The 24,485-nt window shown below is 45.7% G+C and overlaps 1 protein-coding gene across 1 annotated transcript in view; it reads right to left on the reverse strand.

The window, feature by feature from the left end:
* The window catches only part of LOC126259979 (protein Shroom3), a 365,788-nt gene that overhangs the window by 224,260 nt on the left and 117,043 nt on the right, over positions 1-24,485 (reverse strand). Inside the window, exon 2 of the mRNA XM_049957111.1 lies at positions 6,699-7,005. Coding sequence (XP_049813068.1) covers positions 6,699-6,851 — 153 coding nt within the window. The 5' untranslated portion in view covers positions 6,852-7,005. The remainder of the gene's footprint in view (positions 1-6,698; positions 7,006-24,485) is intronic.

Here is a 24,485-nt window from a genome sequence, read left to right on the forward strand (position 1 = left end):
ATTGGACTGTTGACGACTAGACACATGTTACCTGGTCGGACGACTCTCGTTTCAAATTTTAAACAGCGGATGGACGTGTACGGGTAAGGAAACAAGCACATGAATGCGTGGATCGTGCATGCCAGCAGGGGACTGTTCAAGCTGTTGGAGGCTCTGTAATGGTGTGGGGAGTGTGCAACTGTAGTGATATGGGACCTCTGATACGTCTCGATACGACTCTGATAGGTGACACGTACGTAAGCATGCTGCCTGTTCGCCTGCATCCATTCATGTCCATTGTGCATTCCGACGGACTTAGGCAATTCCAGCAGGACAATGCGACACCCCACACGTTCAGAATTGCTACAGAGTGGCTCCACGAACACTCTTCTGACTTTAAAGACACTTCCGCTAGCCACCAAACTCCCCAGAAACGAACTTTATTGAGCATATCTGGGATGCCATGCAACGTGCTGTTCACAAGAGATCTCCAACCCCTGGTACTCTTACGGATTTATGGACAACCCTGCAGGATTTATGATGTCGGTTCCCTCCAGCACTACTTCAGACGTTAGTCGAGTCCATGTCACGTCGAGTCGCGGCACTTCCGCGTCGTCGGGGGAGGGGGGGGGGGGGGCTACACGAGATTAGGCAGGTATACCAGTCTCTTGAGAACCCATGATGCTCATGGCGTACCATTTTGACGTCAGAGTTCCCTCTCCAAAGCATTGGAAGAACGGGACCCCTCCCAAGGTCGCTGCCATACTCGCCGAAAATGGTCATCCGGGATGGTGTAGAAATGAGATTTATCGCTGAGCACACCGTGACGCTATTCCTCAACAGTCTAAGCTTCCCAGTCACAGCACCACTCCAGACGTAGCGGTTTGTGTTGTGGGTTAAAGCTGCCTTCCACGTGGGACGGTAACTGCCTAGTCCATGGCATATACTGCTGTAGGCAGTCTATTATTTGTTCTCGAATGGCAGACTTCGATGCGAAAGAGTTACGATGTGCTTGTTGCACAATACGGCGATCCTAGTTTGTGTCCATCAGACGTGGTCGACCTGCCTTCAAGTCCCTATGGAGTACAAGATCGGGCCTCTTTCACACCCGAATGTCCGCACATCTGCACATTGCACGACTCGACTAGCTTGCCAATAGGAGACCCACAATGAGGCCCCTTTTAAACTCTTTCAGGTGCTGATAACGCTGTCTCATACGAGTACGCGTCATCTCCGTGTCCTTCACAATGATCATTCAACATCTGACGCTCTTCACGCTCCTTGTACACCCTAACAGGCCTGGTAAGAGCACTAATCATCAACAACACTAATACACTCTCGTCTCTAATCATTTACAAGACCGCTAATGGTGTGTACGTTTACGACGTTACGTTGACATCCTACCATTTTTTCTGGGTGTACCACTTTTTTTCCAGGCAGTGCGTACATCATCTCGTGGATAATTTGGGAAACCAGACTGAAGTGCCTAGAACCGCTCGGCCACTCTGGCCGGCAGAATCGATGGTACATATAGGAACAGACAGTTGACCCTGTACGTAATTACTTGTAACGTATTGCGCAAAATAGACGAAGAGAAAATTTAGTGTTCGATTAGACCACCGGTAATAAGTCACTGGCATCATTAACAACAGTAAAAAGACGTAAAGGGAAAGGACACAAAGGGAAAGGACTAGTTGTAGGAAACGCAACGGCCAGGCTGAAATTCATTCGGAAAGTCCCAAGGAAATGTAATTAACGCATGGATTACAGTGGTTGCACGAAGCGTTGCTCGTCAGACTGGGATCCCTCTGGTACGTTTAAGAGAGGAGACATAAGATTCAAAGAAGAAGCAAAGCTTCTCGTCAAGGGTGCGATTAGTAAGCGCGGGAGCAATACGGAGATAAGCTCACAGGACAAAAATTAAATCGCTTCTACAGAAATCATTACTAGCGTCATTTAATACCGTGTAATGCCGCTCCCCCGGACTTGATAACCGCCTGGATACGGTTAGGAAGTGAGTCTACAAGGCTGTGCAGGTACGTCGCATCCAGGTTAAACCACTCGCTGAGGATTTGATCGCGCTGTCCCACCAAATTGTGGGGATGCTGATTTCGGAGTTTTACTCACTCTTCCAACATGCTCGACCTATTTTTTTGGGGTCAAGTCAGGTGGCTTTGCAGCCCAATCGAGAAATAGTACGGTGGGGGAGTGTTCAGAAACTTTTTGTTCTGGCGTAAGCTGTCGCTAGCTCACCCGTCGGCAAAGATGAAGCGAAGATCGATTATTAGACGCTGGATCAAAAGCGCCTATCTCGAGAAAGGACAGAGACACACCACAAGCAACAGGCCGCCAACGCCCTCTCGACAGCAAGTATTTAGGCCGCCGCAGCTGACCGGAAGGCCTGACTGACTCACTCATCCAGTTGGGCATTTGTCAGTACATTCGCAGAGCGGGCTCATTTCATCGCATGTTATGACAGTACAAAGCGATAAGATTAGTGCCTATAGCGGGACTAACAGCGAGTCTACAGTGTGTAATAGCAAGATTACAGTTATTGTCTGCAAGACGACTATTACTGAATAGCTTGTACCACAAAACGTGGACTCTATTCCAGTTAAGTAAATGCTGAAGTAAATAAAGAACCGTATTGACTGATTCATGAAAGTTTTTAGTTGCCGTGTTTGGTATGTGCGTGAAAAGTATTTATATCCATATCAGATATTTAGTCTGTTGTCAGGTGCCATAAAGTTAACATGTGTTTTGGTAACATCGGCGGTTATTTATTTTGTATAAAATGTATTTGCATTAAATTTTGTTATTATAACGGAATAAACTACAGCAAAGTTTTAGAAACATTAAATATTCAAATGGTTCAAATGGCTCTGAGCAGTATGGGACTTAACTTCTAAGGTCATCAGTCCCCTAGAACTTAGAACTACTTAAACCTAACTAACCTAAGGACATCACACACATCCATGCCCGAGGCAGGATTCGAACCTGCGACCGTAGCGGCCACGCGGTTCCAGACTGTAGCGCCTTTAACCGCTTGGCCACACCGGCCGGCATTAAATATTCCTTACGATGAGTTTGCTGTGAGTAAAACAAGGGTTTAAGAGTGGCGTAAGGAATTTGAAGGAGGTTGTGAAGACACTGAAAACGACGCGCTCCCTGAATGCCATAACATGTCATCAGCCAGTGAATCGTGAAAAAAGTGAAAAAAAAAGAATGATTACGAACGATCGCCGGACCACAGGAGATGCTGATAAAGTTGTTACACCAACTGGCTCAGTGCAAGAAATTGTCTTGGCTGCTATAGGTATGAAACGTGTGGCAGCAAAACTTGTCCCAAAATTACTGAATTTCGAAATAAAACAGCTGTGAATACAAGTTGCTAAATAGTAGGTAGATGAAGTCAGTAAGGACGGAGAACTGCTGAAATGTGTTATAATAGGGGTAGTAGTTTACACATATGGCGTTGCCACTTACAAACTAAGTCGTCGCAGTGGATGCAATCTGGATCGCCAAGACCGAAAAATACTCGAGAAGTGTAGTCTAATGTGAAGGTTACGCTCATGGTGTTCTTCGACTTTAAGGGAATAGTGCGCCATGAGTTCTTGCCACAACATCGAACAACCAGCAATAAATACTACTTGCAAGTTCAATGGAGTCTGAATGAAGCAGTCCTTAAAAAATTTTAAAAAATGAAAAATCTCAGATTTATGGCAAATCAATTGTTAGTTTTTGCACAAAGATAATGCACCTGCTCAAACTTCGTTGCTCGTTGGTAATTATTTGGGAAAAACAATACTGCAATGATGCCCCAGCCTCCATATTCGACAAGACGCCTAGTCACTTTTTGCTAGTTTCAAAAATAAGAAAAATCTTAAGGGAACGTCGTTTTACAGCGTAGGTGAAATTAAAAATGCATTGCCGAGAGAGCTGAAAGCTAAAAGACGGGTTCCAGAAATGTTTTGAGGATTAGAAAAAGCTTCTCTGGCGTTAGTTTATAATATCTAATGCCAGTTGTATGGAAGGGGATAACACTGAAATAAAATTATCTCCAAACGACAAAACCCTCCATTATTTTTAACACACCTGTTACGTCTCGTAAAATGCCCACGATTGGAAAAATCAGGGAAATTGGAGCTCATCCTGAGACACCGACACCCGTTCTCCTTATGTACCTTTCGCGAATAGGGCCGGCGGTGGTGGTGGTGGGGGGGGGAATGATACTGGTAGCAGCAGTACTTTCGCTTGCGGAGTACGGATGTACAGGGTATCCTAGAAATGTGGCACGAAATTCGAGGGGTTGTAGAGGGTGTCCCGGGGAATAAATCGAGGATAGGAACCCGCGCGCAGCAACGTAATCCAAGCACGCTGCAGAGTGCCGTAGTTATTGTTGGCGACGCCTGCGACAGGGCCACCCCTCCGGCAGCAGACGTGACTTTGTACACCGACGGACCGTTGGCGGAACGTCTCGCAATGTTGTTCGTTATCCAGTCACGGCTACTAATTGCCATTGCCATAAACACATGGTGAAGAAGATGGAGATAGTTGCTGCATAGGCAGGCCTTGTCGCCTATGAGTGAGGTACTCTGTTACGGTTTCAGCCATAGGTTGGAGTTTGTCTCCTGTACACCGAAAAACACTGGAGATCTTAGAGAGTTCCAGGAGGAAAATAAAGTGCGGATGGAAAGCCGTGTCGGAAACCACCAACCAGAGAGGCAACAGAGCATTGCATTCATAGCAGCCAAGGCCTTTATACACAGCAACTAGCTCCATCTTCCCTACTGGCGATCATGGCAACTAGTCACATTCAATTATTCTTTTTAGTCTTCAGTCTTCTGACTGATTTGATGCGGCCCGCCACAAATTCCTCTCCTGTGCTAATCTCTTAATCTCAAAGTAGCACTTCCAACCTATGTCATCAATTATTTGTTGCGTACATTCCAATCTGTGTTTTGCTCCACACTTTTTACCGTCTACATTGTGAGACGTTCTGTCTACGGTCCGTTAGCATAAAAAGTCATGTTTGATGCCGAAGGGCTGGCCTGCTGGCAGACGTCGGCGCCTGTAACTCTACGCTCTGTAGCGTCACTGGACGACATTTCTGGTCACTGGTTCCTACCCTCAATTTGTTCCTTATGATACCCACTACAACCCCTCGAAGTTTCTGGGGAACCCTGTTGTACAGGGTGAGTGAAATGAAACTGCCACGGAAAATATTTCTTGTATATTCTACATCTGCATCCATACTCCGCAAGCCACATGACGGTGTGTGGCGGAGGGTACCTTGAGTACCTCTATCGGTTCTCCCTTCTATTCCAGTTTCGTATTATTCGTGGAAAGAAAGATTGTCGGTATGCCTCTGTTTGGGCTCTAATTTCTCTGATTTTATCCTCATGGTCTCTTCGCGAGGTATACGTAGGAGGGAGTAATATACAGCTTCACTCCTCGGTGAAGGTATGTTCTCGAAACTTCAACAAAAGCCCGTACCGAGCTACTGAGCGTCTCTCCTGCAGAGTCTTCCACTGGAGTTTATCTATCATCTCCGTAACGCTCTCGCGATTACTAAATGATCCTGTAACGAAGGGCGCTGCTCTCTGTTGGATCTTCTCTATCTCTTCTATCAACCCTACCTGGTACGGATCCCACACCGGTGAGAATTATTCAAGCAGTGGGCGAACAAGTGTACTATAACGTACATCCTTTGTTATCGGATTGCATTTCCTTAGGATTCTTCCAATGAATCTCGGTCTGGCATCTGCTTTACCGACGATTAATTTTATATGGTTATTCCATTTTAAATCACTCCTAATGCCTATTCCCAGATAATTCATGGAATTAATTGCTTCCAGTTGCTGATCTGCTATATTGTAGCTAAATGATAAAGGATCTTTCTTTCTATGTATTCGCAGCACATTACCATTATCTACATTGGGATTCAATTGCCATTCCCTGCACCATGCGTCAATTCGTTGCAGATCCTCCAGCATTTCAGTACAATTTACCATTGTTACAACCTCTCGATATACCACAGCATCATCCGCAAAGAGCCTCAGTGAACTTCCGCTGTCATCCACAAGGTCATTTATGTATATTGTGAATAGCAACGGTCCTACGACACTCCCCTGCGGCAAACCTGAAATCACTCTTACTTCGGAAGACTTCTCTCCATTGAGAATGACATGCTGCGTTCTGTTATCGAGGAACTCTTCAATCCAATCACACAATTGGTCTGATAGTCCATATGCTCTTACTTTGTTCATTAAACGACTGTGAGTAACTGTATCAAACCCCTTGCAGAAGTCAAGAAACACTGCGTCTACCTGGGAACCCGTGTCTATGGCCCTCTGAGTCTCGTGGACGAATAGCGCGAGCTGGGTTTCACACAGTCGTCTTTTTCGAAACCCATGCTGATACCTACAGAGTAGATTTCTAGTCTCCAGAAAAGTCATTATACTCGAACATAATACGTGTTCCAAAATTCTACAACTGATCGACGTTAGAGATATAGGTCTATGGTTCTGCACATCTGTTCGACGTCCCTTCTTGAAAACGGCGATGATCTGTGACCTTTTCCAATCTTTTAGTATGCTACACTCTTCTAGAGACCTACGGTACACCGCTGCAAGAAGGGGGGCAAAATTTTCCAGGCCAATTTTATTTTGCCCATTCTTTATATCGAACTTCTGTGACGAGAAGCTGTCCGTGCATACCTGCGAGTGGTGGTGCGAGGGCTGCTGCAGGTAGGAATAGAGGCAGGCGGTGGTGGTGGGGGCGGGCGCAGGCCCGGCGGACGCCTTGGGCCCCACTGCCACCCCCACCCCCACGCCGACGCCCACGCCCACCGACGCCGCCGTGGCGGACATCACGTCCGGCTGGCTGTCTGCGATCGCGCTCGTGACGTCACTGTCTGCGTCGCCTTCTCGGTCGGCGTCGCCGTCGCCGTGGCCGCCGCCGTCCTCAGTGCTGGCTGCATCCCGCTCCTTCTGGACCTCGCTGTCCTCGCTGGTCGCTTCGGCACTGCAACACCACAAACAGAGGACTACGGTTAACGGCGGATCAAGAAATCAAGTGCACAGTGGAGCATCCCGCCTGAGCCGAACCACCTGCTCACCTAGTAAAGACATCTGCCAGTAGTACGAAATTTGTCCCATACCTTTGGTCTCAAAACTATACAGACATTAGAAAAAGCAAAGCAGCACCAATCTGAAGATTGGTTTGACCACCACGGCGCTTTACTATACATGGTACTGTTAGACGTAATCTCCTGTTGCCTCACTCCGTCTTTTGAACTGACTTCCCAGGCAGTTACAGGGAGATCTAGAGTTTCACATACATTCCGAATCACGGCGCAACTCGGGATGTTGCACATCAGCAAACAGTGCCACAGATGGAATAAGTGAGAAGTGTGACAAATAAAGATCCTAGGACTGACTGAAGATCGAACCCGAGACCTTTGCATTTGTAATCTGACACTTGGAGTAGATCCGACACGAAGTATTTTGAGATGAATAATCAGTGACTGGAAACGAATATTTCACATGGTATGAAGGCTTGTGTGAGCGGTTCTAGGCGCTTCAGTCCCGAACCACACGGCTGCTACGGTCGCATGTTCGAATCCTGCCTCGGGCGTGGATGTGTGTGACGTCCTTAGGTTAGTTAGGTTTACTTAGTTCTAAGTCTAGGGGCTGATGACCTAAGATGTTAAGTCCCATAGTGCTTAGACCGATCTGAACCATTTGATTGAACGTATGCCTGGGAAAGTGGAAGCTGTCATCAAGGCTAAGGGTGGGCCAACACCATACTGAATTCCAACATTACCGATGGAGGGCGCCACGAACTTTTAAGTCATTTTCAGCCAGGTGTCCGGATACTTTTGATCACATAGTGTATCTTGCCATTTTCGATATCGATAAGAGGCAAAGATCGTCGAAATTGTCGATTTCCCGGAGAGATGAACTGTGCCTGTACATAATTACGTATGTACGGAGCCATCTGTGTGCGAATCCTACTTGCAATTCTCAAGATTTTTTTAACAAGATTATTACTGCTGGTGGCAATGACTACAAAGTATGAAATTAACGGGACAGCGGTAGCAGTAAACGAGTCAGCGTAAAGGTGGTTTTCTCTGAGCGCACGTTTCGCCAGCGCCGTCCATCTTCAGGGGACATTTGGCACGCGCAGGGAAAGCGCCGTGTCCGTGACCTTCCGCCCGCGGCCGTGTGGCTGGCGCCGGCGCGGGCGACGGCGCCTGGGGACCGCACGGTGAAACCCGTCGCGACATTTCAGGGAAAACGTCCCGTGTTCTCCTCCCGCAACACGCCACGGGAACAGCTCGCGATTACCGCAGCGGGGAGCCACCTGGACCCAGACCGGTTTGTCCGCGGCAGCGATTGCGTGTGTGTCGCGCGGAACGTCCCGCGCTTGTTCCTGTAACTGTACCAATCAGTCACGCGCCGTCACGCTTCATTTACTTTCCAATGTTTCGTATCGAGGTAGATGCCCATACTTTCCGGAAGTTACTCTGTCGAATATTGCCCTGATTCCATTAATAAGGCCATGTGACATTCCTTCTGTCAACCGGGTTGTAACTTCCAATTACTTCGCCGAAATGTCGGCATTGTAGCTTGACAGAAAACGATGTTGGGGTAGGTTTGGATTTCACAAAGGCGCGTTGGAAAAACTGCTTAACTACTGCTGGACAAACCTGTAATGATGTAGGCAATATCACTGCATAGGAAAATTTTTGAAGTATCTTTGGTAACATTACTCTATGCGAAAAATGAACTTCTTCACCGATTTTATAACAAATTCACATTCCGAGCTCATACTCTACATTTTATATCTACAATCCACGCACACACTTTACGGTGTGTGGCATGATATTTCGGCGATCTTCGCAAACACAATCGGCAACCCTTCTGACACCTTGGGCACGCGTGTAGCCTACATGGCCCCTGCACGCCTCGGCGACGCGGTCTCGTCCTGTCGTAGTAACACTCGCCAGACGGCGGTGCCAGCACTAGCAGAGGCCGCAACTTCCAAGGGACCTTTTGCGTCCGCCACACACGTGGCCAGAAAATAGTGCCGCGAGTATTCCGCCGCCGGCCGCGGTCAAGTTCGGCGCCAGAGCTGCACAGGTCAGTTCTTCCGGCTTTGAGAACCTCTCCTGGACTCCGGGCGGATGCTGTTCACCCCATCGTGGGGACCGATACAGCTGTATTCATCCTTCATCGTTGTTCCCTTGGCGCAATCAGACTGTATCCAGGATAGACTTTTGTGCTCATATGCTGGTGTTATTCAGGACAGCTTATTCGGACTTGGAGTATTTTCCATACAAGTGTATTTGTCTATGAACATCCTAATTGTGTTAGTTTGTCAGACTCTGGAATCACCATACTGTCAAGTAATCATATCTCTGAGACACTGTAATTGTAATTTTGTTATTATCGTCGAAATAGACGTTTCTTTCTTTGGTCAATAAACTTTTGTAAACTTTATTACTGTTTTCCTGTGTCGATGTGAGCGACACATCATAGCGTAGGGTACTTCACGTACGACAATCATTTTCCACTTCCTGTTCAGTGCGCGAATGGTACTTTGGAAGGATGACCGTCGCTAAGCCGCGTCAGAGTTCAAATTTCTCTGATTTTTACAGTCTTGGTAATTTAGCAAAATGTATGTGGAAGACACGAACATGCCCTATTCTTGGAACGCATGCTCTCGTAATTTTAAGGGTAAAACACTGACATGGACAATGCCTCTCTTGTAGCGTCTAACACTGGAATTTGATGAACATCTTCGCAACACACCTGGGCTCACTAAACGATCCCGCGAAAAAATGCGACTCTCTCTTACAGATAGCCTCTGCGTCCGTTATTAATCCTACCTGGAAAGAGTAAAGTTCACAGAGGATAAATAAAAATATTGTGGTTTGCCGTTGACACTGTAATTTTATCAGAGAAAGCAGAAGAATTGGAAGATCAGTTGAACAGAATGGATATTGTCCTCAGATTAGGTTACAAGACGCAATGATATTCAAGTATATTGAGAGTAAAGGAATATGGTTGAATGAAATCGGACGATGCTGAGGAAATTATATTTGGAAATGAGACAAATGCAGTAGATAAGTTTTGTTACTTGGGCAGCAAAACAAACGACGATGGCCGAAGTAAACAGGATATAAAATGCAGACTGGCAATAGCAAAGAAAGTGTTACTGAATTAAAACTGTTAACATTGAATATAAATATAAGAGTTAGGAAGTCTTTTCTGAATATACGAGGGGCGTTCAGAAAGTAAGCTCCGATCGGTCGCGAAATGGAAACGACTATGAAAATCCGATAAAGCTTTGCACAGATGTGTTGGGTAGTGTCTCTAGTATAACCCCAGTTAGCATCACGTCGCTCTTCTCATTTCTGAGCTCGCAGTGAGTGCGTAAAGATGTCTAGAAAATAGTGTCTGCCGCCAAGTACGAGGGCCTGGTGAGAAATTTCGCCTGAAGCTATGCAGCTAACATTACATAACTGTCGTGCTGTTTCTTCTTCAAGACAATTCTCAGCCGCATTCTGCAGGGGCAATGAAGATGCTCCTGCATCGTTTTCAAATGGAAATGTGAGATTACCCACAATACAGTCCGCAATTGTCTCCCCCTGAGTTTCATCTCTGGTCACATGAACCGCTGTCTTTGAAGACAACATTTTGACACAGACAACGAGGTGTAGGCCACCGTGGAGAATTGGCGGAAAGCACTGGCGGCTGCCTTCTATGATGAGGCTATTGAAAAGTTGGTACAACGCTATGACAAAAGTCTAAGTCAGAACGGCGACTACGTAGAGAAGTAGCTGAAAGGTGTAGCTAATTGTTACAAGTAAAACATTTCTGATGTTCACTGTGGTTTCAATTTGGCAATCAATCGGAGCTTACTTTCTGAACAGGCCTCGTATTTGTAAGTAGTGTAGCCTCGTGGGGAGTGAAAAGTGCACGATAAATAGTTCAGAGACGGACCTTTGAAATGCTTTGGATTAGATCTATTAACTAATGAAGAGGTAGTGAATGAGAAGAGGAGAAAAGACGTTTACTGCACAACTGTACTAAAAGAAGGAATCGGCTGAAAAGATTCAGCCTAAGACATCAAGAAGTCGGTAACACGGTAATGGAGGGAAGTGGTGGGCGGCTTAAAAAATTGGAGATAGGGCTAAAGCTTGACTGCAGTCAACGTGTTCAAGTTCAAGTAGGTTGCGGTAGTTATGCAGAGATGAAGAAGCTTGGGCAGGATAAACTACCGGGGAGAGCTGCATCAAACCAGTCGCAGACTAACGAGCAATACTCTTGAATCGGTCGAGCCAGTGTTTCGTAAGCCACCTTCTTAGTACATGAATTACTCTTCCTTTAGAATTCCTATGAACTTCAGGTTGGTATCTGCTGCTCCAACGACTATCTTCATCTCTGCTTGATGTTCAACAGAAAAAAAAGCGCCGTTGACCACTGGATCTGATAAGGGCATTGTGATAAACCCTTTGAATATTGCTGGGCGAACAAAGGAGAATCTAGTATGGACCAGGGAATGGTTCTGAATTATGTTGGAAGTAATACTCCATGCGGAAAAAATCTCTTAGCTAATTTCAGTGTAAACTTACCCTCTGACATCATCAGTTACGAGGCTATTTGGCAGGATTAATAACATGTATTCTTACGCTTGTCCATCCGCTCTTGTTACTCCATTTTTGTCCACAAGATTTCGATACCTGTGTTAACAATCTTCAGACAGTGCTCAAAGCGGCGTTCACTATTTGCTACCTGGCTTACAGCAGATATGCGAGACAATTACTCACAGCACTTGGCTACGTCAGTCCTTTCAATATTTAAAAAAAAAAACAAAGTAAGTCAGTTCAGCTAATAGTGTAGCTATTGTCGTGATCCGTCAGTTGTGAATAGTAATTTGAAATTACATAAAATTCTCTCTTTGAACTGTACTGCTATTGGCGCTCGTTGCTATGTTTAGTCCACTAAGCGGATCCGAGGGGTTTGAGTACACATAGCCACCAACAAAACCCACATACATATTTGATGCACGCTTATCAGTTGGTGATTATTCATCGTTATTCAAGCTCGCTTACATTGGCTGTAATTTGCGACAATATTACAGGTAGATTTTCGATCTTGGCTTGCCCATTTCAGTCTCAATGTTATTCCCCCTTAATTTTGCGCTCTATGCCTTAGGGCACGATTACCGCAATTCTGATATTACTTTGCCCCTCATACATCGCGACATTTTAAGAAAAATGGTGAATTTTTAAATGCACAAGCTCGTAGCTTTTACGAATGTTTAAAATACAGGGCTTATTAAACGTCACGAACCACAAAATCGCTTCTAAACGGTCGTTATGTTGGGACACCTGATACATATGCTGTATCTTGAATAAGTGTATGAACAGCTTTGTAAATATTACTGGCTTTCTAATACACGTGTCATGTGGAGGTTAATAATTGACTTGATTGTTTAGTCTGGAAGATCAATGCAAGACAAATTGTACGCAAACGATAATATTTCACGAGTGGGTGGACATTAGATTCGTTATCGTGCCGTGGAGAGTACATTCATCCACGTCGTCAGGGTTATGAACGCCCTCGTGAACAGGAACTGATCCGTCACGCCATTATTTTAAACTGATAATATCACAAAGAAACATACTCTGAATCTATCAGGCATGATGATGATCTGCGGATATCAATTACCATTACTAAAGGATAACGACTGAAGTTAACTAACTAGCAACTAGAACCTGTAAACAATCCAACCCGCATTTACTTAGGTTGCTTCAGGTTTGAATAGATGCACGGTTTTACCAGAGTTTCGAATAAGTGGTCCAAGTGCGCCCTTTTACCAGCCCTCTAGACGTTGATTAATTAATCAAAGGAATGCATTCTCCTCGTGTAACATGAACACGTGGCTGAGCGCGTCGCGGCAGATGAGGTACTCCGACATTGCAGGTACGGGTCATATGGAAATCATCGTAGTGTACGTATATGAATTTGTCTATATATGTGCCAGGCCGCTTACCCAGTGAATCATCGCTCTGCCTGATACAAATACGTTGCAAAAGGTTCACTTGTACTTACTTATTGTCTTCCCAGGGAGTATGGGAGGTTTCAGGACGATAATGCGCTGATAGACGGTAGAACTGCTCTCGTATGATAAGAGCAACACGATCAAGACTGCTTCAACCAGCTCCTCCCCCTACCCTGCCATACGCCACTACCACTCCACTGATCTTGAATATTTGTGGGAACAACTGCGTCGTTATGTTTGCTGTGTTTCTCCCCCAGGAACCCTTCTATAGATATAGGAAGCACTGCAGACAAGAGGTTCCAGATATCTGTAGAGACGTATCAGAAGTCACTTCCAGCTTGTTTGGCTGTTGTGTATAACTATTTAAAATACAAAACACACAAATGCTGACTTTATATTTTATTCCGACCGGCTTCGGTCATAAACCGTGTTCACGGTTCTTTTCATAACACAAAACAAAAATTACGTCAAAATGCAGAAAAGAAATGAGTCATATGATCATAAGATTATTTCGAATGTAACAAGAAAATTACTTACGTCTAAAAAAAAATCTACATCCAACATGACATACTAAAACTAAAAGTATCATTCATTTCGAACATTAGAAGCGCGATATCTGTGTGAAGAGCAAGTAACTGAAGAGAACCAACTCGAGACATAAACATTACAGGGCCAGAACTCATAGTAAACAATTCAAAGATCAATGGCTACGAATATATTACATCCTTGGTAGGATGAAGATAACATTAACAAAATTGTATTCCAACCAAACATTTTCAAGAAGACAAAGTAATAAACATTTAAAAGTACATTACATAAATTTTTTACATACTTAATTACTTTACGATAACAATATCCTTTGTCGTGGTAAAGACTAAAGAGTGACATTTTAACAAATATAACAAAATTATCAGACTGGGTTAAATACCATACTGGAAATATCCAGTTCATGCTTACATCCATAGCTGAAAGGTATTAACACAATTTACAGATTTTTCAGAAAAAAGTACTGTCCAATAACGCAATTACTGTTAAACCCAATATTTGAAATATCTTCAGCAAAGGTAATCAGAAATAATCATAGTCACAATCTTTTGAAGCAATAAGAACAGGTTTGATCCTTTAGGGGGATATTGCATTGCATAATCAGAAGTGATGTACTAATAGCGCATCCAACTAAGAAACAATATACATTCACATAATCAAAAGTAAGAACTTTGATGAATACAAAAAATTGCCAATGTTTCCTGAAGTGACTTAGTAACAATGCCATTTGTATCAAAAATGTACAAAAACGAAGCGCAAATACACTTTGCTACGAAACAATATACAGATATTACCATAATACAATGAACTTCGGGCAGTCACACAGGCTGTAATTAATCAATTCATGCTGACATACGACGTCAGAAAGTAGAACACCTACTCACAGATCAATAAAAATTTAAGTAATCTAAATTCACTATTTGTCAGTTCATCAATAAGTCAACATATCTTCATATAAGGCCATTAGGCAGTAACACATTCATTAATCGTATGACCATCTAGGAGATTAACCAAGTGGAAACCGCATCATATGCATATTCGCTGTGACATACCTCATAACATATCATCAAACACCATTTCTTTTCTGCAGTTTTTACGATTTTTGTTTTGTATTTTGTACAGGACCCTGAACGCCGTTTGTGACCGGAACCGCTCGGAGCAAAACATAAGTAAAGTCAACATTTGTGTTCGTGCATCTTAAAAAGCTGATAACTGCTTTAACAAGAGGTTGTGTGTAAGCTGCAAAACTGAGATTACTCTTCAAACCAAAGAGTTATTATAACACTGCGACTCAAGAAACAGGTGCTTTCACTACTGTAAAATCTGTCATTATATAACATATTCATATGCATATCGTCACAGACGTATCAGCCGATATAGTGTGCAAGAGAGAGGCATGGGAAAACTGGCTGAGTCTTGGGCACTTGTTGCAGTGCTGTTGGAGGTTTTGGGGGACTGGATGAGGGTGGGGAGAGGAATGATGAGAGGTGGTGGTGGTGGGGGGAGGGTGGGGGAGCGTGCGCTATCGGAGCAGGTCTGGCCTATCGGGCATCGCGGGACAGGTCGGCGACCCTGCCCGCTGCGCCACGTAATCGACATTGTTACGGCCGACCGTAACGAGCAGGCGAGAAGCGTGCGCCGTAACTCTGCCCGGCTCATCACAGCTCCCCTCCCACACTGTAAACATACACGCATAAACATTCGCCTTATCTGCGCGCAATTTGTTATCTCCTCACGGCCGCGGTTTGTCGCCCCGGGCTACGCGGGAAGCGTAACTCACAACTTGTTCCCAAACAGGAAGCTGCGTTTCGCCCGGGGTGCGTTATCGACATATTGCGAACATTGGTAACCCTGTAATTTTCAGTAGCTGCTGTCCAGAGATACCGGCTACCAACATGACTATTCACAGTACAAATAAAACACCGAATGAACGAAGTAAACTCAACACAGAAAAGATTAGTCGCCCTCTTAAAACAACACACTGAAGCTTTGCGGCTCCGTATGATGTGTAGACCTGGTATACCAGGTGGTCACGTGTGCCTTCGCCGCTGACCTAAGCCGTCGCAGCGAAGATGTGTGTACGTAACAGTCGGTTGCTTGAAGCTACGGCCGTAACATGGGTCTACGTGGAGACTTGACGGAAGGGCAGAATGGTGCTGTCGTGTTTGAATGTGCCCATGACCACATCTTGAATGAAGTCGCCTGATTTGTCGCTGTATCAGCGCTCACCGTCCAGTGCGTTTACAAACAGTGCTGTATTATTTGCAGCCATGAAACAAAGCGTAAGCACAGTGGTTGTAAAATGATTCCAACTGGCACAGACGTATTTCTAACGCGGCAGGAATCTGTGCTGTCAGTGAATGCAGATCCATTTCTACATCTAGGAGGGTCGTTCAATAAGTAATGCCCCACATTTATTTTCTCAGGACGTGTTTCTCATTAACAGTCAGAATTTGTTGACGATATACATCAACATGTCTTGTCCATGACCTATTTTTCAGCGTAGTCTCCATCACGTTCTATGGCCGTACGCCAACATTGTGGAAGAGCATGTATTTCCTGTTGGCGGACGCACTTGCCCTGTAGGCGTAGCTATGTTTTCACTGCATGACTGACACTCTCGTCATCTTCATCGTGTGTTCCCCTTAGAGAATATTTAGCACGCCGTCTTCAGGCCACGAGTGGCCTACCGGGACCATCCAACCGCCGTGTCGTCCTCAATCGAGGATGCGGATAGGAGGGGCGTGGGGTCAGTACACCGCTATCCCGGTCGTTATGATGGTATTCTTGATCGAAGCCGCTACTATTCGGTCGAGTAGCTCCTCAATTGGCATCACGAGGCTGAGTGCACCACGAAAAAAGGCAACAGCGCATGGCGGCTGGATAGTCACCAATCCAAGTGCCGGCCACGCCAAACAGCGCTTAACTCCGGGCCGGCCGAAGTGGCCGAGCGGTTCTAGGCGCTTCAGTCTGGAACCACGCGACCGCTACGGTCGCAGGTTCGAATCCCGCCTCGGGCATGGATGTGTGTGTTGTCCTTAGGTTAGTTAGGTTTAAGTAGTTCTAAGTTCTAGGGGACTGATGACCTCAGAAGTTAAGTCCCATAGTGCTCAGAGATATTTGAATCATTTTTTTGCTTAATTTCGGTGATCTCACGGGAACCGGTGTATCCACTGCGGCAAGGCCGTTGCCTTTAGAGAATATTTAAGCTCCAACAATTCAGATGAAATGGCCTTTCTTTGAATCTTGTGGTCCGCTTTGAGCATTCGTGGAACCAGTCGTGAGCACCTCTTTTTGAACATCCGAGAATGTCTATCATTGGAGACGCACTTCCAATGCTGACTGACAACTGTAGAGCCAATTGTCAGGTTGTGATGCTCCGGTCGGCACGAATAATGGCATCCGCATGATTCAGCATGTCTAGAGCAGTGGCTGTGGCAAGAGATCCCGGGCGTGGCTGATCATGGAGGTCTGTTTCTGCATTTCCTGAGGCTGTAGCTTTCTTTACCCATCGCCCAACTGTACTCCAACCAACTGCAGCATGCCTTACACTGCACACAAACGTTTTTGGATGTTCACCATGGTTTCTTTTCCTGAACACAAGAATTCAATAACAGCACGCTATCTGTAACGGGAGTCTTATGTAGATGCCATTTTGACGTTGTACTGCGGCTCTTCTATCTACCAGAACGGTAAGAAATTTCACCGGCGCATAGAGCAAACATCAGATGTGAAGCACCTCACACTTTCTCGTTGCGGTCTTTCCGCGAGACGTACGTGGGAGGCAGTAACATGTTGTTCGACTCTTCCCAGAATGTACTATGTTAGAATTTCAATAGTTTCCGACCGAATATTGCGAAGGGGGCTGCTTGAAACCATGTTGTGCTTCGGAAGGGATGAAGTAGTGTGATCAGTGTATCAGGAGAAATGTGGAATACCTATTATATACGAACTACAGCCACTTACAACACACAGCATTCTCGCTTCCAGGAAAGGAACACAAAGTTATAAGTAACAAAAATTTCTTGAACAGAAAGCAGCAAGGAGAGGTGTAGGGTTCGCAAAATAAAACTAGCTCGCAAAATACACTCTCAAAAAAAAAAAAAAAAAAAAAGCACATGACGCACCACGAAGAAACTGATCCAAATGCACAGATAAACAAATGATTCCAACTTCAGAAAAATTGGACGATATATTCAAGAGAAAGATCTTCAAAAATTGGGCAAGACAACAATGCTTTGATCCAAATCCAGCCCTTATGCAAACAGTTGTTCGGCTTGGCATTGACTGATGGGGTTGTTAGATGTTCTCCTAAGGGATATCGTGCAAAATTCTGTCCAACTGGCTCGTTAGATCGTTAGCACCTCGAGATGGTTGGAGAGCCCCACACGTAATGCTTCAAACATTCCAGTCCGCAGCTCGTGGTCTATGGGCTAGCGTTGCTGCCTCTGAATCACGGGGTCCCGGGTTCGATTCCCGGCCGGGTTGAGGATTTTCTCTGCCCGAGGAATGGGTGTTTGTGTTGTCCTCATCATTTCATCATCACTCGTGGAAGTGGCTAGATTGGACTGTGTAAAGATCGGGACTTTGTACGGGCGCTGATGACCGCGCGGTTCAGCGCGCCACAAATCACACATCATCATGATCATCATCACGATCATCATCATCATCCAAACTTTCTCGACTGGGGAGAGATCCGTCGACTTTGCTGGCCAAGATACGGTTTGGCTAGCAAGAAGACAAGCAGTAGAACCTCTCGCAGCGTACGGACGGGCATTATCTTGCTGAAACGAAAGGGCGGCATGTCTTGTCATGAAGGGCAGCAAAAGGGGGTGAAGAACATCGTCGACGAAGCGCTGTGCTATAAGAGTGCCGCGAATGACAACCAAATAGGTCCTGCCATGAAAAGAAAAGGCACACCAGACATCACTACTGGTTGTCGGGCCATATGGGTGACGGCAGTCTGGTTGGTATCCCAACGCCATCCAGGGCATCTCCAGATAAGTCTTCACTGGTCACGGGGCTCAGTTCCAAGTGGTATCCACCACTGAAGACAATTCTACTCCGGTGAACGACATTCCAGACCGAAGAAGTGTACGATTGACACTGAATTCAGAATTTGTTCCCATTCTTCATATATAAAGATTTTTGTTATTATTTTCCTAATTAAGAAATCAAATACAAGATACAGTAGAACTTATATGGGAAGGAAAATCAGCAACAAAGGTAGATGACAGTACAGCTCAAGATTTTGGAGCCGTTAACAGCTTTTCTTCCATCAGATTTGACCAGTTTATCCACAACATGGTGTTCGTGCGACATATGAGAAACCTACGGGTATTGTGCGTCTTGCAGAGTATCACATTCATTCACAGAATGTCTCCACAGTGACGCGCCCCCAATGCTTCAGCTTGTCATTGCACCGCCTTCCTCCAATCCTCAAACTACTCTATGTCCTCCCGGCCCTACATAGCACACCGACACAAACAGCTAAATTGCTCTTCGACAGCCTGGTGTTTCCCTCAAGATACGTACTGAGTTGTAGCCCGGGAGGTGGGAGGGCTGTAGGGAGGAGAGTGGGCTAGTGGTGGTTGGAATAGGCTCTGTCTTTTGCACAATGGCCTTTGCTTGGACGACTAAGCGATGTTTAGTGCCATAGTACTTCCTGGCCTTCTCGACTGCTGCCGTTGTTTATTGCCCGAGGTTGTGAATGCATAACTCACACGAGGCTACATTCTTGCTGGCTAGAAGTGGTTGCCAGCGTCCACTCGCAGTGCACCTATTCTCATCCTTATCAACATCGCCGGCCACGCGTAAACAAATATCGGGTCGAAAATTGAAGAAGAGATGACAGGGGTCAGAGACCACGGCTTGTTATGGTACTTGAATTACATAACCATTACGGCACCTCACCTCAACCTCTCGATACCAGCAATATTCTGCTGTGTTTCTGTAAAATAGTTAACATATTTCTGTGACAACATTCAGATTTGATTTCATTAATGTAGAGGTACTTCGATACATCGATATGTATATATTGCAATGATATTATTCTTATGTGTATTCTTTCTTTTGTCACTATGATCTTTGACGTACTTGTAACTCTGATTTTTGGGCGCGTAAGCGGTTATTAAGGAGTCAAGCTTTGGTCGTCATGTTAAAAAGACGCAAATTGTAGTCAGTTTATGAAATGTGAACTTTAACAGTGAGGAAGATATTTTCAAGTATGTTTTATATTGTGAAGTGATGTTTTGGAACGAGTTACGTGATATTGCAACAAAAGTAATAAAAAAGAAGTGTAACTTAAATTCGGAGTGCTGATTACTTTTTTACATCACCATTGTCCTAACTTGCAAAAGTTTAATCTTCAAGAATGGTTTATGAAACACATCTATAAAACTTTTGAATATCGCAGAAGAACACTTAGGCCTCTTTGCATCCGAGTTTGGAATCATCACTACCTAGATTTTCGACGATTGAGCCATGAGTTCACAACGAGACCAGCGTGGGAAACACGAAAAGATGAGTGCCTAGTTTATCCATTATTTCAAGAAATGACTTTATTAACTGTGCTCTAATGATACCTGACACATAATATAACTTTGTTGTTGCCCGAAAATGCAATATTTAGCAGCGTGAGCAACACTACAATCATAATTAATTTTTCCCCTTTGTTGTGGTATGGTTGTTAGAGGCTGCAAAATCGCGCAGACGCGAAAAAGTAAATGATTTACCCGAATCACTGTAGGCGAAGGCCGGGATGTTCCCTTCACCGCCGGCCGAAGTGGCTGTGCGGTTAAAGGCGCTGCAGTCTGGAACCGCAAGACCGCTACGGTCGCAGGTTCGAATCCTGCCTCGGGCATGGATGTTTGTGATGTCCTTAGGTTAGTTAGGTTTAACTAGTTCTAAGTTCTAGGGGACTAATGACCTCAGCAGTTGAGTCCCACAGTGCTCAGAGCCATTCCCTTCACCAACGACATGGCCGATCATTCCTTCTGTTCTTGCCAAATCAGAGTTAATGCTCTGTATCTAAAGACTCCACCGTCATCGGGACATTAAATAATAATCTTTCTGCTTTTTCCCTGATGATATGACATCTCTGACATTCAACATAAAAATATTTGGTCACATGTTCGTGTAGCTTATTGCGCAGCGCTCTAGCTTGCGACGAAGGGAGATAAGACCCGCGCGGATCGATTCCGCAGGGCGGATTGACAATCGCTGGTCTGGTACACTGGCCAGTGTGAGTGTGGTTTTTAGGCAGTTTTCCACGCACGTTAAAGCAAATGCTGGCTGGCCTGTAATGTCTATCTATTCTATACACAAACAGTTGAAACACGGTAAGTCAAAGAGCAACATTTTGACACTTTACTGTCAAAGTGGCGCGCACGACTTCCCTCCGTTGGGTCAACTGACGAGTAGGTCGACAAGAAGGCATCTGGCCATAAAATAATAGAAGAGTAAATGTATCAGATCATGAAAACAGCGATTTCTTCTTATCAGTAAATCTTACTTAAGCGTGTTCTGGAGGCTTTTCTATTATTATCACATATACAGGGTGAATCATCTAAAACTTGCAGCGCAAATATTGCCGAAGTGAAAAGTGCCATTGATGTGAGATTTTCACTGAATGGATTGGTAGTCATGATCTCATATTGTTAGCCAATAAACAGATTGTAACGTTACTTGGAGAGTATTTTTCTGCAAATATGCACTTTTTTAATGGAACAAACAAAGTAGGGTAAATCAGAATGTCAGTTCTGTTTCTTGCGGGATTCTAGTGCGAGTCGTCTGCAAGATATCGTATTTTGAAAAGTTTCCACAGCTGCACTTGTTTGTGCCATTCAGCCTCCGTGGTTGCTCGGTACGATGTTATTACGTTTGCTTACTATGTGCCTGTGTGTACCTTGAGTGCATTACGACTTGCTAGTCGGTTAATGCGCGACAGTCCAAGCAATAGGTCTTGAGTGGACGGTGGGATATACCAACGTAGAAAAAGTCGACATGCTTATGATGTAATGAGAGTGTAAGAAAAATGCAGTTCGTTCTTGCACGGTGTAAATGTTCAAATGGCTCTGAGCACTATGGGACTCAACTGCTGTGGTCATCAGTCCCCTAGAACTTAGAACTACTTAAACCTAACTAACCTAAGGACATCACACACATCCATGCCCGAGGCAGGATTGGAACCTGCGACCGTAGCAGTCGCACGGTTCCGGACTGCGCGCCTAGAACCGCGAGACCACCGCGGCCGGCTGCACGGTGTATGCTGCAATATATCCCAATAGACGTCCACCATCTTGGCAATTTTTCTCAACCTCTTCAACCATTTACGTGAAAGGGTAGTGTAACACCGAGACAACGTAACAGAAGAAAACAAGTGACGACAGAAGAGGGGGGAAATTACTGTTCTTGCTGCTGTCGCAGTTGATCCGGACAATCGCAGCGGGAAGTGGCATCAGTTAGGCAAGTGTCCTATGCATTCTCCATCGAAATACACTCCTGGAAATTGAAATAAGAACACCGTGAATTCATTGCCCCAGGAAGGGGAAACTTTATTGACACATTCCTGGGGTCAGATACATCACATGATCACACTGACAGAACCACAGGCACATAGACACATGCAACAGAGCATGCACAATGTCGGCACTAGTACAGTGTATATCCACCTTTCGCAGCAATGCAGGCTGCTATTCTCCCATGGAGACGATCGTAGAGATGCTGGATGTAGTCCTGTGGAACGGCTTGCCATGCCATTTCCACCTGGCGCCTCAGTTGGACCAGCGTTCGTGCTGGACGTGCAGACCGCGTGAGACGACGCTTCATCCAGTCCCAAACATGCTCAATGGGGGACAGATCCGGAGATCTTGCTGGCCAGGGTAGTTGACTTACACCTTCTAGAGCACGTTGGGTGGCACGGGATACATGCGGACGTGCATTGTCCGGTTGGAACAGCAAGTTCCCTTGCCGGTCTAGGAATGGTAGAACGATGGGTTCGATGACGGTTTGGATGTACCGTGCACTATTCAGTGTCCCCTCGACGATCACCAGTGGTGTACGGCCAGTGTAGGAGATCGCTCCCCACACCATGATGCCGGGTGTTGGCCCTGTGTGCCTCGGTCGCATGCAGTCCTGATTGTGGCGCTCACCTGCACGGCGCCAAACACGCATACGACCATCATTGGCACCAAGGCAGAAGCGACTCTCATCGTTGAAGACGACACGTCTCCATTCGTCCCTCCATTCACGCCTGTCGCGACACCACTGGAGGCGGGCTGCACGATGTTGGGGCGTGAGCGGAAGACGGCCTAACGTTGTGCGGGACCGTAGCCCAGCTTCATGGAGACGGTTGCGAATGGTCCTCGCCGATACCCCAGGAGCAACAGTGTCCCTAATTTGCTGGGAAGTGGCGGTGCGGTCCCCTACGGCACTGCGTAGGATCCTACGGTCTTGGCGTGCATCCGTGCGTCGCTGCGGTCCGGTCCCAGGTCGACGGGCACGTGCACCTTCCGCCGACCACTGGCGACAACATCGATGTACTGTAGAGACCTCACGCCCCACGTGTTGAGCAATTCGGCGGTACGTCCACCCGGCCTCCCGCATGCCCACTATACGCCCTCGCTCAAAGTCCGTCAACTGCACATACGGTTCACGTCCACGCTGTCGCGGCATACTACCAGTGTTAAAGACTGCGATGGAGCTCCGTATGCCACGGCAAACTGGCTGACACTGACGGCGGCGGTGCACAAATGCTGCGCAGCTAGCGCCATTCGACGGCCAACACCGCGGTTCCTGGTGTGTCCGCTGTGCCGTGCGTGTGATCATTGCTTGTACAGCCCTCTCGCAGTGTCCGGAGCAAGTATGGTGGGTCTGACACACCGGTGTCAATGTGTTCTTTTTTCCATTTCCAGGAGTGTATGTTCCACCAGTATCACATCTCTCTCCAGCAAGAGCTGCATGGAAATGATAATAAGTGTCGTGTTAAGTTCTGTACATGGCCATTAAAGACACGATGCTCCAGATGTATCGTGTTTAGTGATGAAGCCACATTTACCACACAAGGCCAGATAAAAAAAAATGGTTCAAATGGCTCTGAGCACTATGGGACTTAACATCTGGGGTCATCAGTCCCCTAGAACTTAGAACTACTTAAACCTAACTAACCTAAGGACATCACAAACATCCATGCTCGAGGCAGGATTCGAACCTGCGACCGCAGCGGTCGCGCGGTTCCAGACTGTAGCGCGTAGAACCGCTCGGCCACCCCGGCCGGCCAAGGCCAGATAAACCGCCGAAATATGCACTACTGATGTATTGACAATCCCCGTTGGCTTCGTCAGGTGGAACATCAGCTTTCATGGAGTGTAAACGTGTGATATGGGATAGTGAACCATCAGCTCATAGGTCCGTGTTTCATGATGGAACACTGAAAGCGCGCAAGTATCGCAGCCTCCAACAGACCATCTTCCACGGATGCTGGAAGACGTTCCTCTGCACTCCAGGTGGAACCTGTGGTACCATTATGATGGCTGTCCAGACCTTAACGTACGAAGTACTACAGCATGCCATCACGAATTACACTAGTCAACAGCCATTTTGCATCTACAGTTTGTATTTTAGTGTGTGGAATCCGAATATACCTTTCAAAATGTTCTAGCACGTATAATTTTTGAGTTTTGAAAGGTTTTTTATTTTTAATTTTCAGTATTTCGCTTTTTGCTGTTCTTCTGTTTTGATGTTTAATTGTTTGTTTTTGATTTGCAGAGGAGAGCTAGAAAATCTACAAATCGTCAGTAAATGGTTGGTGTGGTAATCCAGTGGTGTGAAAGAGATCCTCAGTGTGTGTTTCCTGTGAAATATAGTGCAAAATGTTTGTGTTT

This window comes from Schistocerca nitens, chromosome 5 (assembly GCF_023898315.1).
Source record: "Schistocerca nitens isolate TAMUIC-IGC-003100 chromosome 5, iqSchNite1.1, whole genome shotgun sequence".
NCBI lineage: Eukaryota > Metazoa > Arthropoda > Insecta > Orthoptera > Acrididae > Schistocerca > Schistocerca nitens.